The sequence below is a fragment of the Lonchura striata genome, chromosome 3, assembly GCF_050655825.1.
Source record: "Lonchura striata isolate lonStrDom1 chromosome 3, ASM5065582v1, whole genome shotgun sequence".
Classification (NCBI taxonomy): domain Eukaryota; kingdom Metazoa; phylum Chordata; class Aves; order Passeriformes; family Estrildidae; genus Lonchura; species Lonchura striata.
Genome location: NC_140705.1, coordinates 2251575 through 2274453, shown reverse-complemented (window position 1 = coordinate 2274453; position 22879 = coordinate 2251575). Strand labels below are relative to the sequence as shown.

The following is a 22879-nucleotide window of genomic DNA, read 5'->3' as shown; positions in this document are numbered from 1 at the left end:
CTTGGGCACAGATAATCCCGTGGAGCACAGTGACGGAATTTGTGGAGATTACAAAGCCTGGAAACATTTCCATGGAACATCCAGATCTGGTCAGACAGACAGGGAAGAGCAAAGCCAGCAAGGAGCATCTCCTCTCCATCCCCTGCAGCTCCTGGGGTACGTTTTGGGGGACAAATTTAATCTTTTCCACTCGATTTCAATCAGCTCATCAGCAATGGGCACTGACAGCACGCCAGCTAAGAGGTTTATGTCTGTAATTCCCTAAAGATTAGCCTTTGGAATCCAAGAGAGGGAAGTGGCTGCATCTCCAGCTCAGTGGAGATCCCTCCCTTCCTCCCTCTGTCCAATAAATCCTCCTCCAGCCTGAGGATCCCATATGGACCCTGTAGGGTGGGGGGATGCTTTTCCAACAGTCTCAGTGGGGCACACAGGGTGTGTGGATTTGTTCTTGTGCCCTTCGGTGTGTGCACACTTAGGGAGGAACTAAAACAGCAAAACATGACCCTAAAATGTCCCAAAAGCTTCTTGTCCCTATTTGACACCTGAAGCAATGTGGGGTACGTGGCTGCAGAGGGAGCTGGGATGTGATGAAGGATTGAAATCTGCTGGGCTGGGAAATCCCGGGGAGCTGGAACCAGGGACAGAGCTCTGCTCCCTCCTCCTGGGTGCTCGTTTCCCAGAGCCGAGCAGCACCTGGAGGCTCCCGTGGGGTGCCAGGGACACCCACTGGGCTCTCTGTGCTCTCTGGGGTGCTGGGGAGACACCCACCACCACCCACGCACAAAATAATTGCTTCCCCCTGCCCTCCTAAGGCCACAAGCTGTGACAATGAAATGGTCCCAGACACGCACAGGGAGTTTCTCCGGGTGGTGCCGGTCCGTCTCGGGGTCAGAGAAAAGGACACGGGGCTCCTCCCGCAGGGTCACTGATGGACCAGGGCCGTGGCCGTCCCCACATCTCCCTGCAGGGCAGCACACGGAGCAGAGAGGGGACTCAGCTGCCCAGGCACTGCAGGCACCGGAAAAACTGGGAAAAGAACAAACCAGCACAAAACTCCCGTTAGCAGCTGGAGTTGGACGCGATTTCTGCACATCCCATGATTCTCCAGCTCTCCCGGTGTCCCTCCGAACCGCAGACATTTCTGTCCCCTGCAGGATCCCAGCTGCGGCGGCATCGAGCCGCCCTTTTCCATGGTTTTCCATGGATGCATCCCCGCTCCCGGGTGTGGGTCCGCAGTGCCACCACCGCCGCCTCCCTGCCCGCCTTCCCTGCGTGTCACCCTGCCGCCGGTGCACGGGGTGGCACTATTGCCTTAAAAATCCCGCTGGGAACGCCATCCCTGCGCCGGCTCCGCGCAGCCGGCCCGGCCCCGGGGATGGAGCCCCGACCCAGCGGCGAGGCCGGGCGGTGTCCCAGCCTCCTGCTCACAGCGGCGGGGACGGACCCGCACCTTTCCCTGCGGATTTTCCTCTCCCAGGGCAGCGCAGGGGGTTCTGCCCCGCGGTTCGGGTGGAAAAGCTGCGGCGGATCCTGCGGAACTGCCCCAGGGGCTGATGTGGGGCACTGCCGGCACTCAGGACCCTGCATGGATCAACGTCGTGGCTTCTTCTCCCTCAGAATCCTCCCAAAACTCCCAGTTCCAGCCATTCGAGGATTCTGCGAGCGTCCCAAGCACCCGTTCCTCCCCACGAGCATCCCTCCAGCCATTCGAGGATTCTGCGAGCGTCCCAAGCATCAATTCCTCCCCTCGAGCATCCCTCCATCCATTCGAGGATTCTGCAGGCGTCCCAAGCACCAATTCCTCCTCTCGAGCATCCCTCCAGCCATTCGAGGATTCTGCGAGGATCCCAAGCACCAGTTCCTCCCCACGAGCATCCCTCCACCCATTCGAGGATTCTGCGAGCGTCCCAAGCACCAGTTCCTCCCCTCGAGCATCCCTCCAGCCATTCGAGTATTCTGCGAGGATCCCAAGCACCAATTCCTCCCCACGAGCATCCCTCCAGCCATTCGAGGATTCTGCAGGCGTCCCAAGCACCAATTCCTCCCCTCGAGCATCCCTCCAGCCATTCGAGGATTCTGCGAGCGTCCCGAGCACCAATTCCTCCCCTCGAGCATTCCTCCAGCCATTCGAGGATTCTGCGAGCGTCCCAAGCACCAGTTCCTCCCCACGAGCATCCCTCCATCCCTGCACAGCAGAACATCCTCCCCGCACCCAGCGCTGCTCCAAGAGCTTTTTTACAAGGACCCCAATTCCCCACTGTCCCGGGATGGAGGAAAAGCATTTAAGGATGGCTTATCCCTGGGAAAACGGGATCCAGGGGGAAGCAGCTTCTGTCCAGCCAGCTCCGATTACAGCGGGAGCAGAGGAGGAGGAGGACAAGGGGCTTTCCTGCTGCCAGGAGCAGCTTGAGCCCAGGATCGGGCACATGAGCTCTGGCTGGTGCAGCTTTTTCTGTCCTGCGCCGCCCCCGATCCGGGAGAGTCTGGGGCAGGAGCAGCACTGTGAATTTGATTTAAAATTGGAGCGGAGATGTCCCTGTGACAGCCGCTGCCACCGCCGGGGCTCGCAGCGAAAACCAAAAGTTTAATTCCTGCCGGCCGCAGCTTTTCCAGCAGCAGCTGCGCCGCTCGGGGATGAAAATCCCTCCCTGGAGGGAGCAGCGCCCCGCGGACAGGGCGGGAGGGTCGCTGCAGGGGTCAGGGTTTTGGGGGCACCTCCTCATCGTGCGCCGCTCATTCCTCACGGCTCCGGGGCCGTCACTCCAATTAGCGCCCGGCGCTTTCCCCGCTGGCGCCGGCGAGCTCCGGCAGCGCTCGGGAGGTTTGTCCGCATTTAAAGGCTCCCAAAGGCCGGGCTTAACCCTTCCCCTGCCCCAGCAGCACCCAGGGGAGCGCCAGGGGTTTCTGTGGGACGAGCAGGTTCCTCGGGATTGCTTCTGGGGAGAAGCAGCGGGGAAAAGGGGTTGAAAACTAATGATGGTTCCTGGTTTTCACAGAATTATTTAGGTAGGGAAAGACCTCTGAGATCATCGAGTCCAAGTACTGACTGATGGAGTGCCACGGGTGGGATGGGGACTCCACCACTCCCCGGTGTTTTCAGGAAATTCCTCCCGATGTCCAACCTGAACCTCTCCCGGCACACCTTGAGCGCGTTTCCTCTCGTCACTACAAATCCAAACTCTTGGTCAGCCCCAGATTTTCTTGCTCTTTCGTGCCCCGGCACATCGCTGGCCCTGCTCCCTGTGCACCTCTGGGAGCACCACGAAAGCCCCAAACCCACCCTGCAAAGGAGGACTGGGAGCTGGTTGCCTCCCAGAAATTAGAACAAGGTTCCCTTTCCCCCTTCCTGCAGCCCAGCAGATGTTCTGTGTGTTGGCAGGGGCTGAGCCTTATCACATCAGAGGGCTTTGAAGGCACGGCGGGAGATGTCAAGGCAGATTCCAGGTGGGATTTGAAAACTGGATTATGTTGTAATTCAGGGCCTCAAGGGGTTTTTTTTCAGCGTGTTCTCCCAAAGGCAGGAACCCTCTGCAGCAGCACTGAACAGGAAACAGAAGAGGGTATGTCTATGCCAAACATGAATATTAATATATTTGTATTTAAAATATTGCATTACAGCAGCTTGGGAAGAGGCTGGCAACCCTCTGGCGCTGCAGATCCATCCTTCTTCATCCTTCCCACCATTTCAGGTGTCAGGACAACTCCAATTTGCCGAGCATCCATGCAGCACTCTCGTGGGAGACCCTGGAAATATTTAAAGCCAGCTCCCGGCGTGCAGAGGCTTTGAAATGCTGCAGGGGTTGTGTGGAGGCAGTAAAACCCAAACGCGAGGAGATGGGTGAGGAAAAGCAGCTTTTCCCCGCGGGGATGGCCCCGTGGGACGGAGCGGGAGCAGGAGGTGCCATGGGGTCACAGCAGCAGGATGTGGTGCAGGCACTGAAACTGGAGACCCAAGATCAATCCAAGGCGTCTGCGGTGTTTTCCTAAAAACCAGTCGGACCGGTAGCCGAGGGCGTTGGAAACCTGGATCCGGTCACGCTCCAGGGCTGGTGGTGGAGCTCTGAGCTGGAGAGAACTCCTAAAAAACGACTTTTTATAAAACAACCTATTCGCACCTGTTTTGTTCCAGCCTTTTGGCACCAATGATTTCTTGGAGCAGGCTCCGATGGGACATTGGGATGGGATTGTTCCCTGTGAGGGTGGGGAGGCCCTGGCTCAGAGGAGCTGTGCCTGCCCCTGGATCCCTCAAGTGTCCAGGGCCAGGCTGGACGGGGCTTGGAGCAGCCTGGGACCCCGGGAAGGTTTGTTCTGCCCACGGCAGTGGAACGGAATTACAAGATCAATTTAAGGTCCCTTCCCACCCACAACCATTCCAGGACTCAAAGCTTTTGCTGTCTTCAGGATTAGTGCATGGCCAGATGCTCTCCTCCCTTCAAACTGGAGAGGAAATCACGACGAGGGCAGGAGCTGGCAGAGCTGAGACACAAAGCCGACCCCAAACCTGCAGCGGGTGTTAAAGAGCGTCAGGAATGTGAGCACAACACCCGCACCCCTAATCCCAGCCTGGGGGGCCGAACTGACCTCGGCCTCTGCTCCGAGCACAGCCCCTCCTCCAGCTCCTCCCTCACCTGCGGGTCCCTAATCCTCCTCGGGAGGACCGCAGGAGCTCCGGGCGCTCCCCAGCCCCGCGTTAACCCCTCTGGGCCCGGCGGGGAGCTGGGAGCTCCGCCTGGCTCCGGCTGCAGTGGGAACCCTCCTCCTCTCGGGCTGCTCGCCTGCAGAGCCGGTCACTCACAACCCGCTTCAAACTCTCAGCAGCTCTAAAGTTCCACCCCTGAACCTTTCTCTGCCTGACCCAGGGGCCATCGATCCTCTGCACAACATCTGTCGGCGAGGCTGTGCACTGCCACATCTGGAATTGTTTGAGGACAGGCTGGGCAGCGCTTGGAGCGACCTGGGAGGCGGAAGGGGATTTCTTTCCACTCCCTGTCGGAACTCAGAACGTCCCTCAGACATTTTTGGATGTTCCGGGCCCGGGTCAGAAGCATTTGAGACCCTGGCACAGCTGCAAACAGCTGTGAGTTTGGGTTTGAGCCATGGAACGAGTTACCAACCTTGCAGGCAGAACAAGAAGTCACCAAAGTTTGGATGTTACAGTAGAAGTGGTCACAAAGTAGAGGGAAGAATTTCTGAGTGCTGTACAGGGGGTTTGGTTTAGTACATGGGGGTCAGAGGTTTAAGATGGATTTGGGATTTGGGCCTGCCCTGTCCTCCCTCTTTCTCCTTCCTCACCTCCATGTTCTGGTGATGTTGGCACTCACAGATTGGTTTCATCGCAGCCACGCAGGACTCGGCGCGCAGCTTCCAACCCAAACCCACCCTGTGTCCTCCCACGGGCCAGGCAGCTCCTTCAGACACATCATCATCCTGTCCTCAGCCTGGGTCTGGCAGTAAACCCCGCACACATCCCTGGCACTGCTGCTCCCAAACCTGTTTGCTCTCCCCTCCCGTCTGCCGTGAAATCCTGCTGGTTTCAGAGCTCCGCTCTTCCAAAGCGCCGAGCAACCCGGAGCCAAACCTGCCCAGAGCTCTGTGCTTGCTGGAACCGTGCCCGGCGTCCACGAGCGCAGATGCTGGCGGGAGATTAAACCTAGAAAGTCTTTCTTCAAATTCACAGAGCTGCTGGCCAGAGTAAAATCTGATATTTTAATTCTTTAACCTTTATATCTCAACTGCTGCTGGACTGGGTTTCTAACGGGGGTAGGATTACGCCCGCAGGAAAAGAATTGAAAACCCGTTGCCAGAGTTTTTTCCATCGTTTTATTAAAAACTTCCAAAGGTCTAAAATGAAAATGTACACCGACTACAAGGGAAACCAGTTTGTACACTCACAGTTAAAGTGCTAAAAATTAAACGTTACAGAACCGACACTGGACTAACTGTAAACAAATCTACCAAGAGCCGAGTGCAAGCGGGGTCAGCCGCGGGCAGGGGCTGCCCCGCACATTCCTGGGAGCTCCCTGCCCTCTCCCGAGGATGCCACAGCAGGGACACCGGAGTGCCAGGAGATGTCACCTGCACCGAGCCGACGGGCAAAATCAGGAAAAACCGGGAAAACGCCGCTCCTGGGAGGGGGAAATCAATCCTGATCCCAGAAAAGCGGCACAAGGGGATGGGGGTAAAGCTTCACATTCAATGGATATTCCCAGGGCGGACCTGGGGACGTCTCCCGTGCCGTGCTGTCGCCGCCGGCTCCCCGCTGATTTTTGGGATCTCGGTGCCCCGGGGCTGGGCTGAGAACGGCTCCCCTTCACTGTGGCACTGCCCTGGGCTGGCCTGGCTCTCATCCCTGTGCTCCTCCCGAGGGATTTTCCCTTCCCTCCTTGCTGGAACCACTCGGGAGCAGCGCTGGGTTTGACCGAATTTCAGCCGGAGCCTCCTGGAGCTTAAAGCTTCCAGCACAAAGCCTGGCTCTGCGCTGGGAGGAACGGGAGCACACGGTGACACCCAGCTGGGGCTGCTGCTGCTGCCTTGCCAGTGTTTAAAAAGGAGCAGCAGCCTCTTCCATGGAGGCGGCCGCAGCGCCCACCCAGAACTTCACGGGAGCCGAAGGGGGGAGAAGGAAGAGCAGCCCAAACGAGGGGGGATGTGGATGGGCAAAGCAGGAGCTGCAGATCCCCAGGAACAGCGGGAATGAGGAGCACAGCAATTTCCAGAACAGCTCCACCGAGCAGATCTGGGGCTGCAGCTTGTTGATGAAGTTTGGGATGGGCTGGAGGAGCCAGGCACTGTCCAGCTTCCCTGCTCGCCTCCCGGAGAGAGGATCAGCTTTTGGGGGCTGCTGGGGAGGGACAAAGCCCCCGGGGCTCCACAGCCCCTCGGTGAGAGCAGGAACAGCCCAGAGCCCCTCGGTGACTGGGAACAGCCCAGAGCCCCTCGGTGAGAGCAGGAACAGCCCAGAGCCCCTCGGTGAGAGCAGGAACAGCCCAGAGCCCCTCGGTGAGAGCAGGAACAGCCCAGAGCCCCTCGGTGAGAGCAGGAACAGCCCAGAGCCCCTCGGTGAGAGCAGGAACAGCCCAGAGCCCCTCGGTGACTGGGAACAGCCCAGAGCCCCTCGGTGAGGGCAGAAGCTCGGGGGGAAATTTAAAGCTTGGCACCAATCCCACAGACCCGGGCTGGAGCTCTCACCGGGTAGCAAAGCACCCCAAAAAACTCCTGGTGCCCTGCCTGAGGTGCTGGTGGGGTCACATTTGAACTGGGGTGCGCTTCAGAGCCCCTGCACAGCGTGATTTGGGAGCTTTTCACATTCTTCCATGGGTGAGGGAGGAATTCCCCATGCTCTGCCAGAGCACAGCGTGCTGGCTCAGGTGTTGAAGGTAGGAGGGAGGGGGCAGGGAGGCAAAAATCCCAGCCAGAACCCCAGTGTGAGTTGAGTCACCTCTCTGGGGTGACAGGAGCCTGTCCCTTTAGGGTCAGCAAGGAACCACTTCGATATTCCCACCTGGAAGCAGTACTGGAAGCTCACAAATTAACATTTCCAGCAGGATCCTTCTCCAAGCTCCAACAGCATTCCTCTCCCTGTCTCTAAACAAGTCAAAACAGTGCTACAATTTATTAAAAAAAAAACAAACTGGAAATTGAGGCAGGAGGATCAACGTAAACCCTTGAGCTTATTTAGTTTGGTTTCAGTGTTTAGGAAAACTCAGCTTATCCAGATTCCTACCAGATCACCCCTTTGAGGCAGCACACGAGTCAGAGGCTGCTCCAGGTTAAACTGATTTAATTGTGGAGCCCTGCCCTCCAGGCTGTGCACAGAGGCTGCTCCAGGTTAAAATTATTTAATTGTGGAGCCCTGCCCTCCAGGCTGTGCACAGAGGCTGCTCCAGGTTAAACTGATTTAATTGTGGAGCCCTGCCCTCCAGGCTGTGCACAAAGGCTTCTCCAGGTTAAAGTGATTTAATTGTGGAGCCCTGCCCTCCAGGCTGTGCACAGAGGCTGCTCCAGGTTAAAATTATTTAATTGTGGAGCCCTGCCCTCCAGGCTGTGCACAGAGGCTTCTCCAGGTTAAATTTATTTAATTGTGGAGCCCTGCCCTCCAGGCTGTGCACAGAGGCTGCTCCAGGTTAAAATTATTTAATTGTGGAGCCCTGCCCTCCAGGCTGTGCACAGAGGCTGCTCCAGGTTAAAATGAATTAATTGTGGAGCCCTGCCCTCCAGGCTGTGCACAGAGGCTGCTCCAGGTTAAAATTATTGAATTGTGGAGCCCTGCCCTCCAGGCTGTGCACAGAGGCTGCTCCAGGTTAAATTTATTTAATTGTGGAGCCCTGCCCTCCAGGCTGTGCACAGAGGCTGCTCCAGGTTAAACTGAATTAATTGTGGAGCCCTGCCCTCCAGGCTGTGCACAGAGGCTGCTCCAGGTTAAAGTGATTTAATTGTGGAGCCCTGCCCTCCAGGCTGTGCACAGAGGCTTCTCCAGGTTAAACTGATTTAATTGTGGAGCCCTGCCCTCCAGGCTGTGCACAGAGGCTGCTCCAGGTTAAAGTGATTTAATTGTGGAGCCCTGCCCTCCAGGCTGTGCACAGAGGCTGCTCCAGGTTAAATTTATTTAATTGTGGAGCCCTGCCCTCCAGGCTGTGCCTCCACCGGGTCAGGGAGGGAATTACAGAAGGGCAATGCAAAAAGAAGGATTTGTTTCCCAGCAGCGATTACTGAGGTAGGTTTGCTGGATGAGTTCCACAGAAAGTGCTCCAGAAGATCTCCAGCACCATCCTTGACTTCTGCCTCCCGCGTTTCCCGAGGGATCCTTTCCACACAAAAAGCCCAGACTGGGAATTCCCTGCCAGGAATCTGCGGAAGGGGATTAAAACCAGCACAGCAGAGGCGGATCTGCAATCCCTGAGCTGGGGATCCCGACTCCTCCTAAGGAACGCCCTGGCCCTTCCAGCTGCCTCGCCCTCCTTCTCCCCATCTGGGCACAGCTCCTGCCTCAGTTTCCCCCGCATCCCAGCGCGGAGATCCTCGCAGAGCAGCCCTGACCTCCCAGGGAAGGAGGAGCTGCTCCGGTGCTGTGGCCTCAGCCTCCTTCCCCCGCCGCTGGGGATTGTGCACAGGCTCAGCCCCGGCTGTAGAACGGGCTCCGCCTTCCCGCTCGGGTGACAAACTCAGCTTTGCTCTGACGAGCTTGTATTTAAATCGATCAGGAACAGGCAATCTCAGCTTTTGTACGTGGCTCTAAAAAATAAACGGCTGAATATGATCTAGGTAACTGCTTTTAAAACCCATCTCTCTTCCTACGGAAATTGTAAACGAGTAGAAAATTTAAATAGTCTTTTGTAAAAAAGCAAGGACGATACAAGTTATACAAAAATCGCTTTTCCCTGCCTGTCTCTTGCCCCCAGCCTGGGCAGAGGCGGCGGTGGTCAGGGAGTTTCCCTCTCCCCGGCGCTCATTCCTGCGGCGCTTCCAGCCTCGCCAACGCCGCCAGCTCGCACGGGAGGGGCACGGAGGATTCCTCCTCCCAGCAGGAGTTCCTCGAGGCTCCTCAGAACAACTCCCGGCTCCGCCCCGACACCGCAGCTCGGATCCCGGCAGTTCGGACTCCAGGAATTCGGATCCAGGAATTCGGATTCCGGCAATTCGGATTCCGGCAGTTCGGATTCCAGGAATTCGGATCCCGGCAATTCGGATTTCAGGAATTCGGATCCCGGCAATTCGGATTCCAGCAATTCGGATTCCAGGAATTCGGATCCCGGCAATTCGGATTTCAGGAATTCGGATCCCCGACACCGGCAATTCAGATTCCTGCAATTCGGATTCCGGCAATTCGGATTCCAGGAATTCGGATTCCGGCAGTTCGGATTCCGGCAATTCGGATTTCAGGAATTCGGATCCCCGACACCGGCAATTCAGATTCCTGCAATTCAGATTCCTGCAATTCAGATTCCGGCAATTCGGATTCCGGCAATTCGGATTTCAGGAATTCGGATTCTGGCAATTCGGATTCTGGCAATTCGGATTTCAGGAATTCGGATTCCTGCAATTCGGATTCCTGCAATTCGGATTCCAGGAATTCGGATTCCGGCAATTTGGATTCCTGCAATTCGGATTCCAGGAATTCGGATTCCAGGAATTCAGATTCCGGCAATTCGGATTTCAGGAATTCGGATTTCAGGAATTTGGATTCCAGCAATTTGGATTTCAGGAATTCGGATTCCGGCAATTCGGATTCTGGCAATTCAGATTCCAGCAGTTCGGATTCCGGCAATTCAGATTCCGGCAATTCGGATTTCAGGAATTCGGATTCCGGCAATTCGGATTTCAGGAATTCGGATTCCAGGAATTCGGATTCCGGCAATTCGGATTCCAGCAATTCAGATTCCAGCAATTCCGATTTCAGGAATTCGGATTCCGGCAATTTGGATTCTGACAATTCAGATTCCGGGAATTTGGATTCCGGCAATTCGGATTCCGGGGCCGGCTCCTCCCGACACACCCGGGGAAGGAGGGACACCGGGAAGGGAAGGAAGGGGGAGATTGTTTTCCACAGAGAATAAGAAATCCAGCAGTCGTGTCCGATGAGGAACAGTTTCCAAATAAATAATTACCTCCGGAGAGGTTCATCTTTCCACTGGGCGGTTGCACGGAGCTCCGGGGCGAGCGCCCCAGGCCCGGCAGCGGCCGAGGCTGGCTCCCAGCTGGGGCCGCTGCCTCAGGCGCTGGCGCCATCCTCCTCGATGACCCGGTTGATGTGCGTGCCCGCCGTGCTGGCGCTGAGGTCGCGGGCGCTGCCGTGCCGGGACTGCTCGCTCAGCCGGTGGCAGCTGCTGTGCCGCGAGTGGTCGGTCAGCCGCGCCGCGCTGCCGTGGGGCAGCCGCTCCTCCGCGCCGCGGTAGCTGCAGGGGGTGTACCTGAGCGGGCGACACGGAGGGATGGCTTATGTGGATATAATATAAGATATATACAATTTATAATATATAATTCACGCCAGTCCTCGTATGAAACATGGAATATTGGATATTTGTTAAATCATGCCCGTCGTATTAGTTCCCCCCCGTTACAGGTGAGACTGGATGTATATTAGAAACTGATTTACAAGTTGTGGAGTTGCATTATTTGTATGTTTTATTATCCCTGTATTATGTATTGGTTTATTCCTTTGTACCCCCGTGTGCAACTTGGTTTACCCCCAGTTTTCCCGCCTTGTCCGCCCTTCCCGCCTTCCCAGTATCTATCCATCACCCTGAAAGAGGCATTTTACCCCCCCCAGGTGCCTTGTCTATCACTCGGTGCCCCTTCCCATCCATCCAGAAGCTTCTACTCAGGGCACCGGGTGATTGGGCGAGGACCTGGGGCTCCCCCCATATCCTTCCCCCATTGGACCCCACCATATCCCCCCATCCCGGAGCCACCCCCTATCCCTATCCCCATTGGTCGTTGGATACCCCTCCCTTACAGTTTATAAGCCAGTGCAAGCACCTTGTGCTTGTTCCTGTTGGCTGGCACCGTTCTAGGACATTTGGCCCCGTTGGGCTACAATAAACTCGGACTTAGCCCCCAGCAGGATCCGCTCTTCATTTACCACCGCGAGGCTTGCTAGCGCTGCCCGGAACCCACAAAGGCACTCTCCAAACCCCAGCTGGGAGCGGCGGAGGGTGCCTCCATCGCCCGCCCTCGCCCCAGGATGAGAGCTAGCCGGGGCTGAGACAAAGGGAACCGGGGCTGAGACAAAGGGAACCGGGGCTGAGACAAAGGGAGCCGGGGCGGGAGCGCGGCAGCAAGTAAACGGATGTGGCTTGGCCAGGAGATGGGCCATGGCTGGGCTCCAGGTGTTGATCATCACCATCATCAGTGCTGATCATGGAAATCCTCAGACAGATCCATGTGAGTGCAGCCTTCCCGTAAACTCTCATCAAGAATTCAACTACTCCGGACATTAAAAAAAAGAAAATCTTATTAACCTATAGACTCTGAATAGAAGAAAAGACTAAGTGCTGAAATCTTGGCCTCAGGCGGAATTTTCCCTATAAAAACCGCTTGTGCCAGGGTGGAGGTGTGTGGGCATAGGAGGAAACCTCTGCTGAGGCTGACTCCTTGTTGCACACCCAGGGTCGACCCCGGGCTCGGCTCTGTCCTTTCCGTGTGGCTGGCTAGATAGAATTTGACCGCAAATAAAATGATTTTTATTTTTAATCTGGCTGAATAAATTCTCATTTATAACGATGGGGATTGTGAAGAACTGCTTTGACTTGTTTGTTCATCAGAAGTATGAAATTAGGATAAAAGGGGGGTCGGGGCATGGAATTTGCAGGCTTGGGCAAGGCTGGTAACCACAAACAAAGATTGTGAAAGATCTTGCAGGACTGGCTGGAACTGATAACCACAGCAGAAGGAGATCCATCACCTCCACTTGTGAAACCAACTACTGCTGGGACTGATAACCACAGCAGAAGGAGATCCATCACCTCCACTTGTGAAACCAACTACTGCTGGGACTGATAACCACAGTGGAAGGAGATCCATCACCCCCACTTGTGAAACCAACTACTGCTGGAACTGTTAACCATAGTGGAAGGAGATCCATCACCCCCACTTGTGAAACCAACTACTGCTGGAACTGTTAACCATAGTGGAAGGAGATCCATCACCCCCACTTGTGAAACCAACTACTGCTGGGACTGATAACCACAGTGGAAGGAGATCCATCACCTCCACTTGTGAAACCAACTACTGCTGGGACTGATAACCACAGCAGAAGGAGACCCATCACCCCCACTGGTGCTGGATAAAAAGGGACTGAAGAGAAGAAAGGTTGTCAGCTTTAAGCGGAACACTGATTCCCCAGCTGCACCCAGCGCTGTTTTGCTTGCTATCGCTTGCTGTAATTAATAAAATTATTAACTGATCTTAAAAGGCTGAATCAAATTATTCACCTCAATTTATAACAGGGATGTCAGTGCTGCCCCAGGGCAGCTCGCTCCCCGAAGCGTCCCAGCCCCTGCTCGGGTTTTACCCCAGCGCTGTCAGGGTTGTAATTAGAGTGAAAGGATGATTAATTAAACCTTGGCCCCACCTCGGCTCAGAGCGGGGAGCCTGTGCCCTTCTTTACCTCGGCAGGGACAGGAGGATTGGCAGACAGAGATCAGCCAGGAAAGCGCCGAGCTGACCTGGGACAGGACTGGATTCGCACACGGATCACTCCCGGGTCTGGATTCGCACACGGATCACTCCCGGGTCTGGATTCGCACACGGATCACTCCCAGGTCTGGATTCGCACACGGATCACTCCCGGGTCTGGTTTCACACACCCAGATCTCTCCCGGGTCTGGATTCGCACACGGATCACTCCCAGGTCTGGTTTCACACACCCAGATCTCTCCCGGGTCTGGATTCGCACACGGATCACTCCCAGGTCTGGATTCGCACACGGATCACTCCTGGGTCTGGTTTCACACCCAGATCTCTCCCGGGTCTGTTTGCACAGACATGATCTCTCCTGTTTCTGGTCTCACACCCAGATCTGTCCCGGGTCTGGTTTCACACCCAGATCTCTCCTGGGTCTGGTTTCACACCCAGATCTGTCCCGGGTCTGGTTTCACACCCAGATCTCTCCTGGGTCTGGTTTCACACACACAGATCACTCCCGGGTCTGTTTTCACACTCAGATCACTCCCAGGTCTGGTTTCACACACAGATCTGTCCCGGGTCTGTTTTCACACACACAGATCACTCCCAGGTCTGGTTTCACACCCAGATCTGTCCCGGGTCTGGTTTCACACCCAGATCTCTCCCGGGTCTGTTTGCACACACACAGATCACTCCCAGGTCTGGTTTCACACCCAGATCTCTCCCGGGTCTGGTTTCACACACCCAGATCTCTCCAGGGTCTGGTTTCACACACACAGATCTCTCCCGGGTCTGTTTGCACACACAGATCTGTCCCGGGTCTGGTTTCACACCCAGATCTCTCCCGGGTCTGTTTGCACACACAGATCACTCCTGTTTCTGGTCTCACACCCAGATCTGTCCCGGGTCTGGTTTCACACCCAGATCTCTCCTCTTTCTGGTCTCACACCCAGATCTGTCCCGGGTCTGGTTTCACACCCAGATCTCTCCCGGGTCTGTTTGCACACACAGATCTCTCCTGTTTCTGGTCTCACACCCAGATCTCTCCCGGGTCTGTTTGCACACACAGATCTCTCCCGGGTCTGTTTGCACACACAGATCTCTCCTGTTTCTGGTCTCACACCCAGATCTCTCCTGGGTCTGTTTGCACACCCAGATCTCTCCCGGGTCTGTTTGCACACACAGATCTCTCCCCTGCCCTGCCATTAATTCACCCAGCCCAGCACACTCTGGAAATACCACGGCATTTTTCCTCTTTCCAGCCCAGACACCACCAGGCAGAGGAGATGCACCAGAACTCCCAATTTTAGCGGAGTTACGGCCGCGTGTCTGGCTGGGAGGGCCATCGATCCTCTGCACAACATCTGTTGGCGAGGCTGTGCACTGCCACATCTGGAATTGTTTGAGGACAGGCTGGGCAGCGCTTGGAGCGACCTGGGAGGCAGAAGGGGATTTCTTTCCACTCCCTGTTGGAACTCAGAACGTCCCTCAGACGTTTTTGGATGTTCCGGGCCCGGGTCAGAAGCATTTGAGACCCTGGCACAGCTGCAAACAGCTGTGAGTTTGGGTTTGAGCCATGGAACGAGTTACCAACCTTGCAGGGAGAACAAGAAGTCACCAAAGTTTGGATGTTACAGTAGAAGTGGTCACAAAGTAGAGGGAAGAATTTCTGAGTGCTGTACAGGGGGTTTGGTTTTGTACATGGGGGTCAGAGGTTTAAGATGGATTTGGGATTTGGGCCTGCCCTGTCCTCCCTCTTTCTCCTTCCTCACCTCCATGTTCTGGTGATGTTGGCACTCACAGACTGGTTTGGAGGAGAAAGGCACCATTTAATATAGGGAATAGGCATTGGGGAAAAATTATAAACATTTAATATGTAATGTATCATATAAAATATAGAAAGGCACCATTTAATATAGGGAATAGGCATTGGGGAAAAATTATAAACATTTAATATGTGATGTGCCATATAAAAGAGAGCAGCAGCCCTGGGCAGGGAGAGAAGAAGACGAAGACGAAGAAGAAGGAAAAGAAGAAGAAGAAGAAGAAGAAGAAGAAGAAGAAGAAGAAGAAGAAGAAGAAGAAGAAGGAGGAAAAGAAGAAGAAGAAGAAGAAGAAGAAGAAGAAGAAGAAGAAGAAGGAGGAAAAGAAGGAGAAGAAGGAAAAGAAGAAGCAGTCGGGAGTCAGAGAGGATGTCAGGGTGTGTGTGTGCCTCTGCCTGTGCTGTGAGCAAACCACAGCAGCCCCAGAAGAAAATCTTTGAGATAACTTGCAATAAACTGCCTTGAGACTGAACAAGAGACTGCTGAGCCTTTCTTTGGAAGCTCGGCTTGGAGGAGAGACTTTTCCACCACATGGAGCCACCCCTGACCCAGGAGCGAGCTCCAGCACCTTCCCACCCAAAGCCCCCCTAAAGCCCCGGGTTCTGGGAGGTGGAACGGGATTTCTTTCTGCTCCCTTCCCACCCCAATCACCCGTGGAGCCCCGAGTTTTGGGAATTTCTTTCCGCTCCCTTCCCACCCGAGCCACCCATGGAGCCCAGAGTTTTGGGAAGTGGAAGGAAATTTCTTTCCGCTCTCTTCCCACTCAAGCCACCTGTAAAGCCCCAGAGTTTTGGAGGTGGAATGGGATTTTTTTCCTCTCCCTTCCCACCCAAACATCCCCTAAAACCCTGAGTTTTGGAAGGCGTTAGGAGATTTCTTTCAGCTCCCTTCCCACCCGAACCTCCCCTACAGCCCCAGATTTTGCGAAGCAGAAGGAAATTTCTTTCCGCTCTCTTCCCACTCGAGCCACCTGTAAAGCCCCAGATTTTGGGAGGTGGAACGGGATTTCTTTCCCTTCCCACCTGAACCTCCCCTAAAGCCCGGGATTTTGGGAGGTGTTAGGAGATTCCTTTCAGCTCCATTCCCCCCTGAACCACCCCTAAAACCCTGGATTTTGAGAATTTCTTTCCACTCCCTTCCCACCCGAATCACCCCTAAAGCCCCAGATTTTGGGAACGGGATTTCTTTCCGCTCCTTTCCCACCCGAACCACCTGTGGAGCCCCGGATTTCGGGAATGTCTTTCGGCCCCCTTTCCAGCCAAACTCCCCTAAAGCCCCATGTTTTGGCCATTTCTTTCAGCTCCCTTCCCACCCGAACCACCACTAAAGCCGCAGATTTTGGGAATGTCTTTCAGCCCCCTCCCCAGCGGAACCTCACCTAAAGCCACGTGTTTCGGGAATTTCTTTCCACTCTTCACCCCCAAACCTCCCCTAGAGCCCCGTGTCTCAGGAATGTCCTTCAGCCCCTTCCCACCCGCGGAGCCCCGTGTCTCGGGAACATCCTTTGGCTCCTTGCCCCCCAAACCTCCCCTAGAGCCCCGTGTCTCGGGAATGTCCTTCGGCTCACTTCCCACCCACGGAGCCCCGTGTCTCGGGAACGTCCTTCAGCCCCTTCCCCCCAAACCTCCCCTAGAGCCCCGAGTCTTGGGAATGTCCTTGGGCCCCTTCCCACCCGCGGAGCCCCGTGTCTCGGGAACATCCTTGGGCCCCTTCCCCCCAAACCTCCCCTAGAGCCCCGAGTCTCGGGAGCGTCCTTCGGCCCCTTCCCACCCGCAGAGCCCCGAGTCTCGGGAGCATCCTTTGGCCCCTTTCCCCCAAACCTCCCCTAGAGCCCCGTGTCTCGGGAGCGTCCTTCAGCCCCTTTTCCCCCAAAGCTCCCCTAGAGCCCCGTGTCTCGGGAACGTCTTTTGGCTCACTTCCCACCCGCCGAGCCCCGTGTCTCGGGAACGTCCTTCAGCCCCTTCCCCCCAAACCTCCCCTAGAGCCCCGTGTCTCGGGAACGTCCTTCAGCCCCTTTCCCCCAAACCTCCCCTAGAGCCCCGTGTCTTGGGAGCGTCCTTCAGCCCCTTTTCCCCCAAAGCTCCCCTAGAGCCCCGAGTCTCGGGAATGTCTTTCGGCTCACTTCCCACCTGCCGAGCCCTGTGTCTCGGGAACATCCTTCGGCCCCTTGCCCCCAAACCTCCCCTAGAGCCCCGACTCTCGGGAATGTCCTTCAGCCCCTTCCCCCCAAACCTCCCCTAGAGCCCCGTGTCTCAGGAATGTCCTCTGGCCCCTTGCCCCCAAAGCTCCCCTAGAGCCCCGAGTCTCGGGAGCGTCCTGGGCCCCTTGCCCCCCAAAGCTCCCCTAGAGCCCCGAGTCTCGGGAATGTCCTTCAGCCCCTTCCCACCCACGGAGCCCCGAGTCTCGGGAGCATCCCGGGCCCCTTGCCCCGGTCCGGGCTGCGGCCGTACCGTCCGTCGCGCGAGCGGTGCAGGCTGCCGTGGCAGCTGCCGGCGCGGCTGTGCGCGCTGCCGGCGCGGCTGCGCTGCTCGTCCAGCACCGCCAGCTGCGTGGACGAGGCGTGCGTGGAGGTGCCCTGCGTGGAGGTGCCCCGCGACTTGCGGACGATGGGCGTGTTGGGGTCCCGCAGCAGCGACTGGGCGAAGTCCGGCTCCTGCAGCACCTGCCGGCTCTCGTTGACAACCCTGGGCAATTAATCGGCGTTAATTAGCGCGCTGCGGAAGCGGGTCGCAGCACCAACACAACAAGTAGCGGGGCTTGGCGAACAAGAGCGTTATTTACATGGTAATGCCCATGTTATTTACATTATTTACATGATAATGCCCCTGTTATTTACATGTTTTACATTATAATGCCCCTGTTATTTACATGTTTTACATTATAATGTCCCTGTTATTTACATTATTTACATTATAATATGCCCGGTTTTGAAGCGCCTCCCCTGTGGTTATTTCGGTCCCCAGTGTGGTTATTTCAGCCCATTTTCAATCCTTAAATGATGGGCCAAAAGTCAGGGAGGAGTCAGGAAAAGCTTTCTGTCTTTGTGGATCTGTTTTCAAACATCTTAAAGGACAATGTTTGTTAGGGAAATTACATTACAATATGCCTGATTTTGAAGCGCCTCCCCTGTGGTTATTTTAGCCCAGTTCAATCCTTAAGGATGGGCCAAAAGTCAAGGAGGACTCACCAAAAACTTTCTGTCTTGGTGGATCTGTTTTCAAACATCTTAAAGGACAATATTTATTACATTATTTACATTATAATGTCCCTGTTATTTACATTATTTACATTATAATGTGCCCGGTTTTGAAGCGCCTCCCATGTGGTTATTTCAGCCCATTTTCAATCCTTAAGGATGGGCCAAAAGTCAAGGACGAGTCACCAAAAACTTTCTGTCTTGGTGGATCTGTTTTCAAACGTCTTAAAGGACAATATTTATTAGGGAAATTACATTATAATGTGCCCGGTATTGAAGCACCTCCCCGTGTGGTTATTTCAGCCCATTTTCAATCCTTAAGGATGGGCCAAAAGTCAGGGAGGAGTCATGGAAAGCTTTCTGTCTTTGTGGATCTGTTTTCAAACATCTTAAAGGACAATATTTATTACATTATTTACATTATAATGTCCCTGTTATTTACATTATTTACATTATAATGTGCCCGGTTTTGAAGCGCCTCCCATGTGGTTATTTCAGCCCATTTTCAATCCTTAAATGATGGGCCAAAAGTCAAGGACGAGTCACCAAAGCTTTCTGTCTTTGTGGATCTGTTTTCAAACATCTTAAAGGACAATATTTATTACATTATTTACATTATAATGTCCCTGTTATTTACATTATTTACATTATAATGTGCCCGGTTTTGAAGCGCCTCCCCTGTGGTTATTTCAGCCCATTTTCAATCCTTAAGGATGGGCCAAAAATCAAGGAGAAGTCACGGAAAACTTTGTGGATCTGTTTTCAAACATCTTAAAGGACAAAACCTACCCACGGCCACCACAAAATCACACGGATTGTCTCTGAATCGATGCCAACCTCAATCTAAATTAATTTCAGCCCTGCTGAAGCTCTGAGAAGTTCTGATTGTCACTTTACCAAGCTGCTCTTCAGCACCAGTGCACAAGGGAGAGTAAAGGCAGAAAACAGCTCCCAACTGCAACCACGGCGAGAGGAACCTGCATTTAATTCCAATTTAAAGCTCTGATTCAGCTGGCTGGATGCACTTTTATAAATAAAAAGTTTCTATTGCACCTCTCAGTAAGTAGTTGCAGTTTATTTGATGCTTAATCCTTGTTAAAAACATTTTGAAGATGGGTAAATTTAGATTCAATTTGGGAACAAAGAATATTTAGGGAGAAATAAGGGAATTATTGAGCTGTTGTCTGTTTTGTCCTTCCTGGCTGCATTCTGGATAGAGATTTTTCCATCCATTGCTGTTTAATCTCATGAAAACCCAACCCAAACTCCCTCCCGGGGCAGCAAGGGAAGGGCTGATGTGTAAAATATCCGTGCTCACTCCTTTTTCCTGCGCCCGTGGAAGAAGCTGGCCCACTCAAAACAGGTTTTCTTGCTTCCAACCCAGAACACCGAGGGGATCCCGACCACCAAGGCCATCAGGTACTTCATCAGGAACAAGATCAGGTCTGGGCGGCTCATCTGAGTGACCTGGAGGAGAAAATGAGGAAAGGGAGATTATTTAGATTATTTACCACCCATCCCGGCTGGTTTAGATCATCCCTCCCTGCCTTTGTTGCCTGGCTCAGACAAAAGGCTCAGCTGCTGGCAGCTCCTTGACTTTATTTGTGTTTCTGCTCTTTTATCCGTGCCCTGAGTAATCCTGGAATGTTTTCTCGGGAGAGTCGTTCCTTAGATGGGATTAACCTGCACGGGACCAGGTGCTGGGGCTGCTCCTGGGAAAGCTCCGTGGAAGCTTTTGTTCTTTATTCCTTTATTCCTTGGGCTTCCCGAATTCCAGGCTCTGGCCGGGTTCGAGCGCCTGGTTCTTCCCAGCCCAGCAAAACTTCCCCTCTCCAGGGAGATCGGCTGAGCCCGAAAACGCTCACCAGATCAATTCTCCCAAATGTTTCCACGCCCAAAGGGTTTGTTTGGAAAAGGAGACCCAAGATTTTCATTCCGGGGGGATTTTTGGAATGGATAACCTGGCTCAAAAACGGAACCTTCAGCCAGAGAGAACTTCCAGAGCGCCTGGGAGAGGCGCCGAGCTGGGGAGGGAAGGAACCAACTGGTGGTGGTGGTGAGGAGTCCCCTGAGAGAGGAATTCCAGTCATTCCAGCAACTGGGAGAACTGGGAGCCAGGCTGGGAGAGCTGGGGGTGCTCCCCTGGAGGAGAGAAGGATCCAGGGAGAGAATTGGGACAGGAGATGGAGGGACAGGACCCAGGGAATGGAATTTGGGAAGAGAAGGATCCAGGGAGAGAATTGGGACAGGAGATGGAGGGACAGGACCCAGGGAATGGAATTTGGGAAGAGAAGGATCCAGGGAGAGAATTGGGACAGGAGATGGAGGGACAGGACCCAGAGAATGGAATTTGGGAAGAGAAGGATCCAGAGAGAGCTCAGAGCCTCTTGCAGAACCTAAAGGAGCTCCAGGAGAGCTGGAGAGGGAATTTGGGATAAAAGACAGAGGTAACAGGACACAGGGAATGGCTTCCCACTGGGAAAGGGGGGATTTGGATGGGATTTGGGAAGAGAAGGATCCAGGGAGAGCTCAGAGCCCCCAGGAGAGAATTGAGACGAGGGATGGAGGGACAGGACCCAGGGAATGGAATTTGGGAAGAGAAGGATCCAGGGAGAGCTCAGAGCCCCTTCCACAGCCTAAAGGGGCTCCGGGAGAACTGGAGAGGGAATTTGGGATAAGGGATGGAGGAACAGGAGCCAGGGAATGGATGTGGAAGTGGAAAAGGGGGGATTTGGGTGGGATTTGGGAAGAGAAATATCCAGAGAGAGCTCAGAGCCTCTTGCAGAACCTAAAGGGGCTCCAGGAGAGCTGGAGAGGGAATCTGGGATAAGGGGTGGAGGGACAGAACACAGGGAATGGAATTTGGGAAGAGAAGGATCCAGGGAGAGAATTGGGACGAGGGATGGAGGGACAGGACCCAGGGAATGGAATTTGGGAAGAGAAGGATCCAAGGAGAGCTCAGAGCCCCTTCCAGGGCCTAAAGGGGCTCCAGGAGAACTGGAGAGGGAATTTGGGAGAAGGGATAAGGAAGGATTAATTACAGCTGGTTAATTGGGGGAGAGGCCCAGGAAAAGATCCCAGAAGCTGTTTGAGACAGGGACTGTGCTCTGTGAGCCGAGGTGAGGCTGGAAAACTCTGGGAATTCACAGGGAACAACCAGCCCCCCTTGCAGGAAGCTGCTCTGGCCCAGAGGGGCTCGAAGGTGTGGGAAAAAGAACGGCTGAACACGGAAATTTGGGGGGAAAAAACACTTAAAAGGGTTTGGGGGGAAATTTTGGGGAAAAAAAGCCATTTAAAAGGGTTTAATCTGAGTAATAGGGAAGAAACACTGCAGCAGCCGTGAGGGAATTCCATCCTCAGGAGAGCAGATTTTGGGATGGCTCCAAACAGGAATTGTGGGGTCAGGATCCTTGATCCTGCATTGATGTGGAAATTTGGGGGGAAAAACCATTTTAAAGGGTTTGGGGAAAAATTTGGGAAAAAAAAAACACTTAAAAGGGTTTAATCTAAGTAATAGGGAAGAAACACTGCACCAGCCGGGAGGGAATTCCATCCTCAGGAGAGCAGATTTTGGGATGTCTCCAAACAGGAATTGTGGGGACAGGATCCCTGATCCTGCATTGATGTGGAAATTTGGGGGGAAAAAACACTTAAAAGGGTTTGGGGGGAAATTTTGGGAAAAAAAAAACACTTAAAAGGGTTTTATCTAAGTAATAGGGAAGAAATACTGCAGCAGCCATGAGGGAATTCCATCCTCTGGAGAGCAGATTTTGGGATGGCTCCAAACAGGAATTGTGGGGACAGGATTCCTGATGCTGCATTGATGTGGAAATTTGGGTGGAAAAAACACTTAAAAGGGTTTGGGGGGAAATTTTGGGGAAAAAAAATCACTTTAAAAGGTTTTATCAAAGGAATAGGGAAGAAACACTGCACCAGCCGGGAGGGAATTCCATCCTCAGGAGAGCAGATTTTGGGATGGCTCCAAACAGGAATTGTGGGGTCAGGATCCCTGATCCTGCATTGATGTGGAAATTTGGGGGGAAAAAACACTTAAAAGGGTTTGGGGAAAAAATTGGGGAAAAAAAATCACTTTAAAAGGGTTTTATCAAAGGAATAGGAAAGAAACACTGCACAAGCCACGAGGGAATTCCATCCTCAGGAGAGCAGATTTTGGGATGGTTCCAAACAGGAATTGTGGGGTCAGGATCCTTGATCCTGCATTGATGTGGAAATTTGGGGGGGAAAACACTTTAAAGGGTTTGGGGGAAAATTTGGGGAAAAAAAATCGCTTAAAAGGGTTTAATCTAAGTAATAGGGAAGAAATACTGCAGCAGCCACGAGGGAATTCCATCCTCAGGAGAGCAGATTTTGGGATGGCTCCAAACAGGAATTGTGGGGACAGGATCCCTGATCCTGCATTGATGTGGAAATTTTGGGGGAAAAAACACTTAAATGTGTTTGGGGGGAAATTTTGGGGAAAAAAAACACTTAAAAGGGTTTTATCTAAGTAATAGGGAAGAAATACTGCAGCAGCCACGAGGGAATTCCATCCTCTGGAGAGCAGATTTTGGGGTGGTTTTGTGAGATTCCAGCCAGGAATCAAAAATATGAAAAAATGATTGCAAATAATTCTTACAATTACAAAGCTCTCAAAAATCCGCCCTGTTGTTATTTCATCTGGTACTAAGTGGAATAAATTCATAATTCCTTCATGCAGGTGACATTCATTCTTTTTTAA

At 53.6% G+C, this 22879-nt stretch overlaps 1 protein-coding gene and 1 long non-coding RNA gene across 5 annotated transcripts in view; one reads left to right on the top strand and one right to left on the bottom strand.

Moving 5' to 3' along the window:
* The first annotated feature begins 26 nt into the window (after nucleotides 1-26).
* On the top strand, nucleotides 27-5930 carry LOC146767759 (uncharacterized). Its single transcript, XR_014953512.1, has 2 exons — nucleotides 27-156; nucleotides 3619-5930. It is a non-coding gene; the product is annotated as an uncharacterized LOC146767759 (long non-coding RNA).
* The window catches only part of FZD3 (frizzled class receptor 3), a 59540-nt gene continuing 42462 nt past the window's right edge, over nucleotides 5802-22879 (bottom strand). For all 4 annotated transcript variants that reach the window (XM_077782484.2, XM_085574331.1, XM_085574333.1 and 1 more), the window contains 3 exons: nucleotides 19460-19608; nucleotides 17396-17629; nucleotides 5802-10907 (listed from right to left, as the gene is read on the bottom strand). In XM_077782484.2, coding sequence (XP_077638610.2) covers nucleotides 10709-10907; nucleotides 17396-17629; nucleotides 19460-19608 — 582 coding nt within the window. In that variant the 3' untranslated portion in view covers nucleotides 5802-10708. The remainder of the gene's footprint in view (nucleotides 10908-17395; nucleotides 17630-19459; nucleotides 19609-22879) is intronic.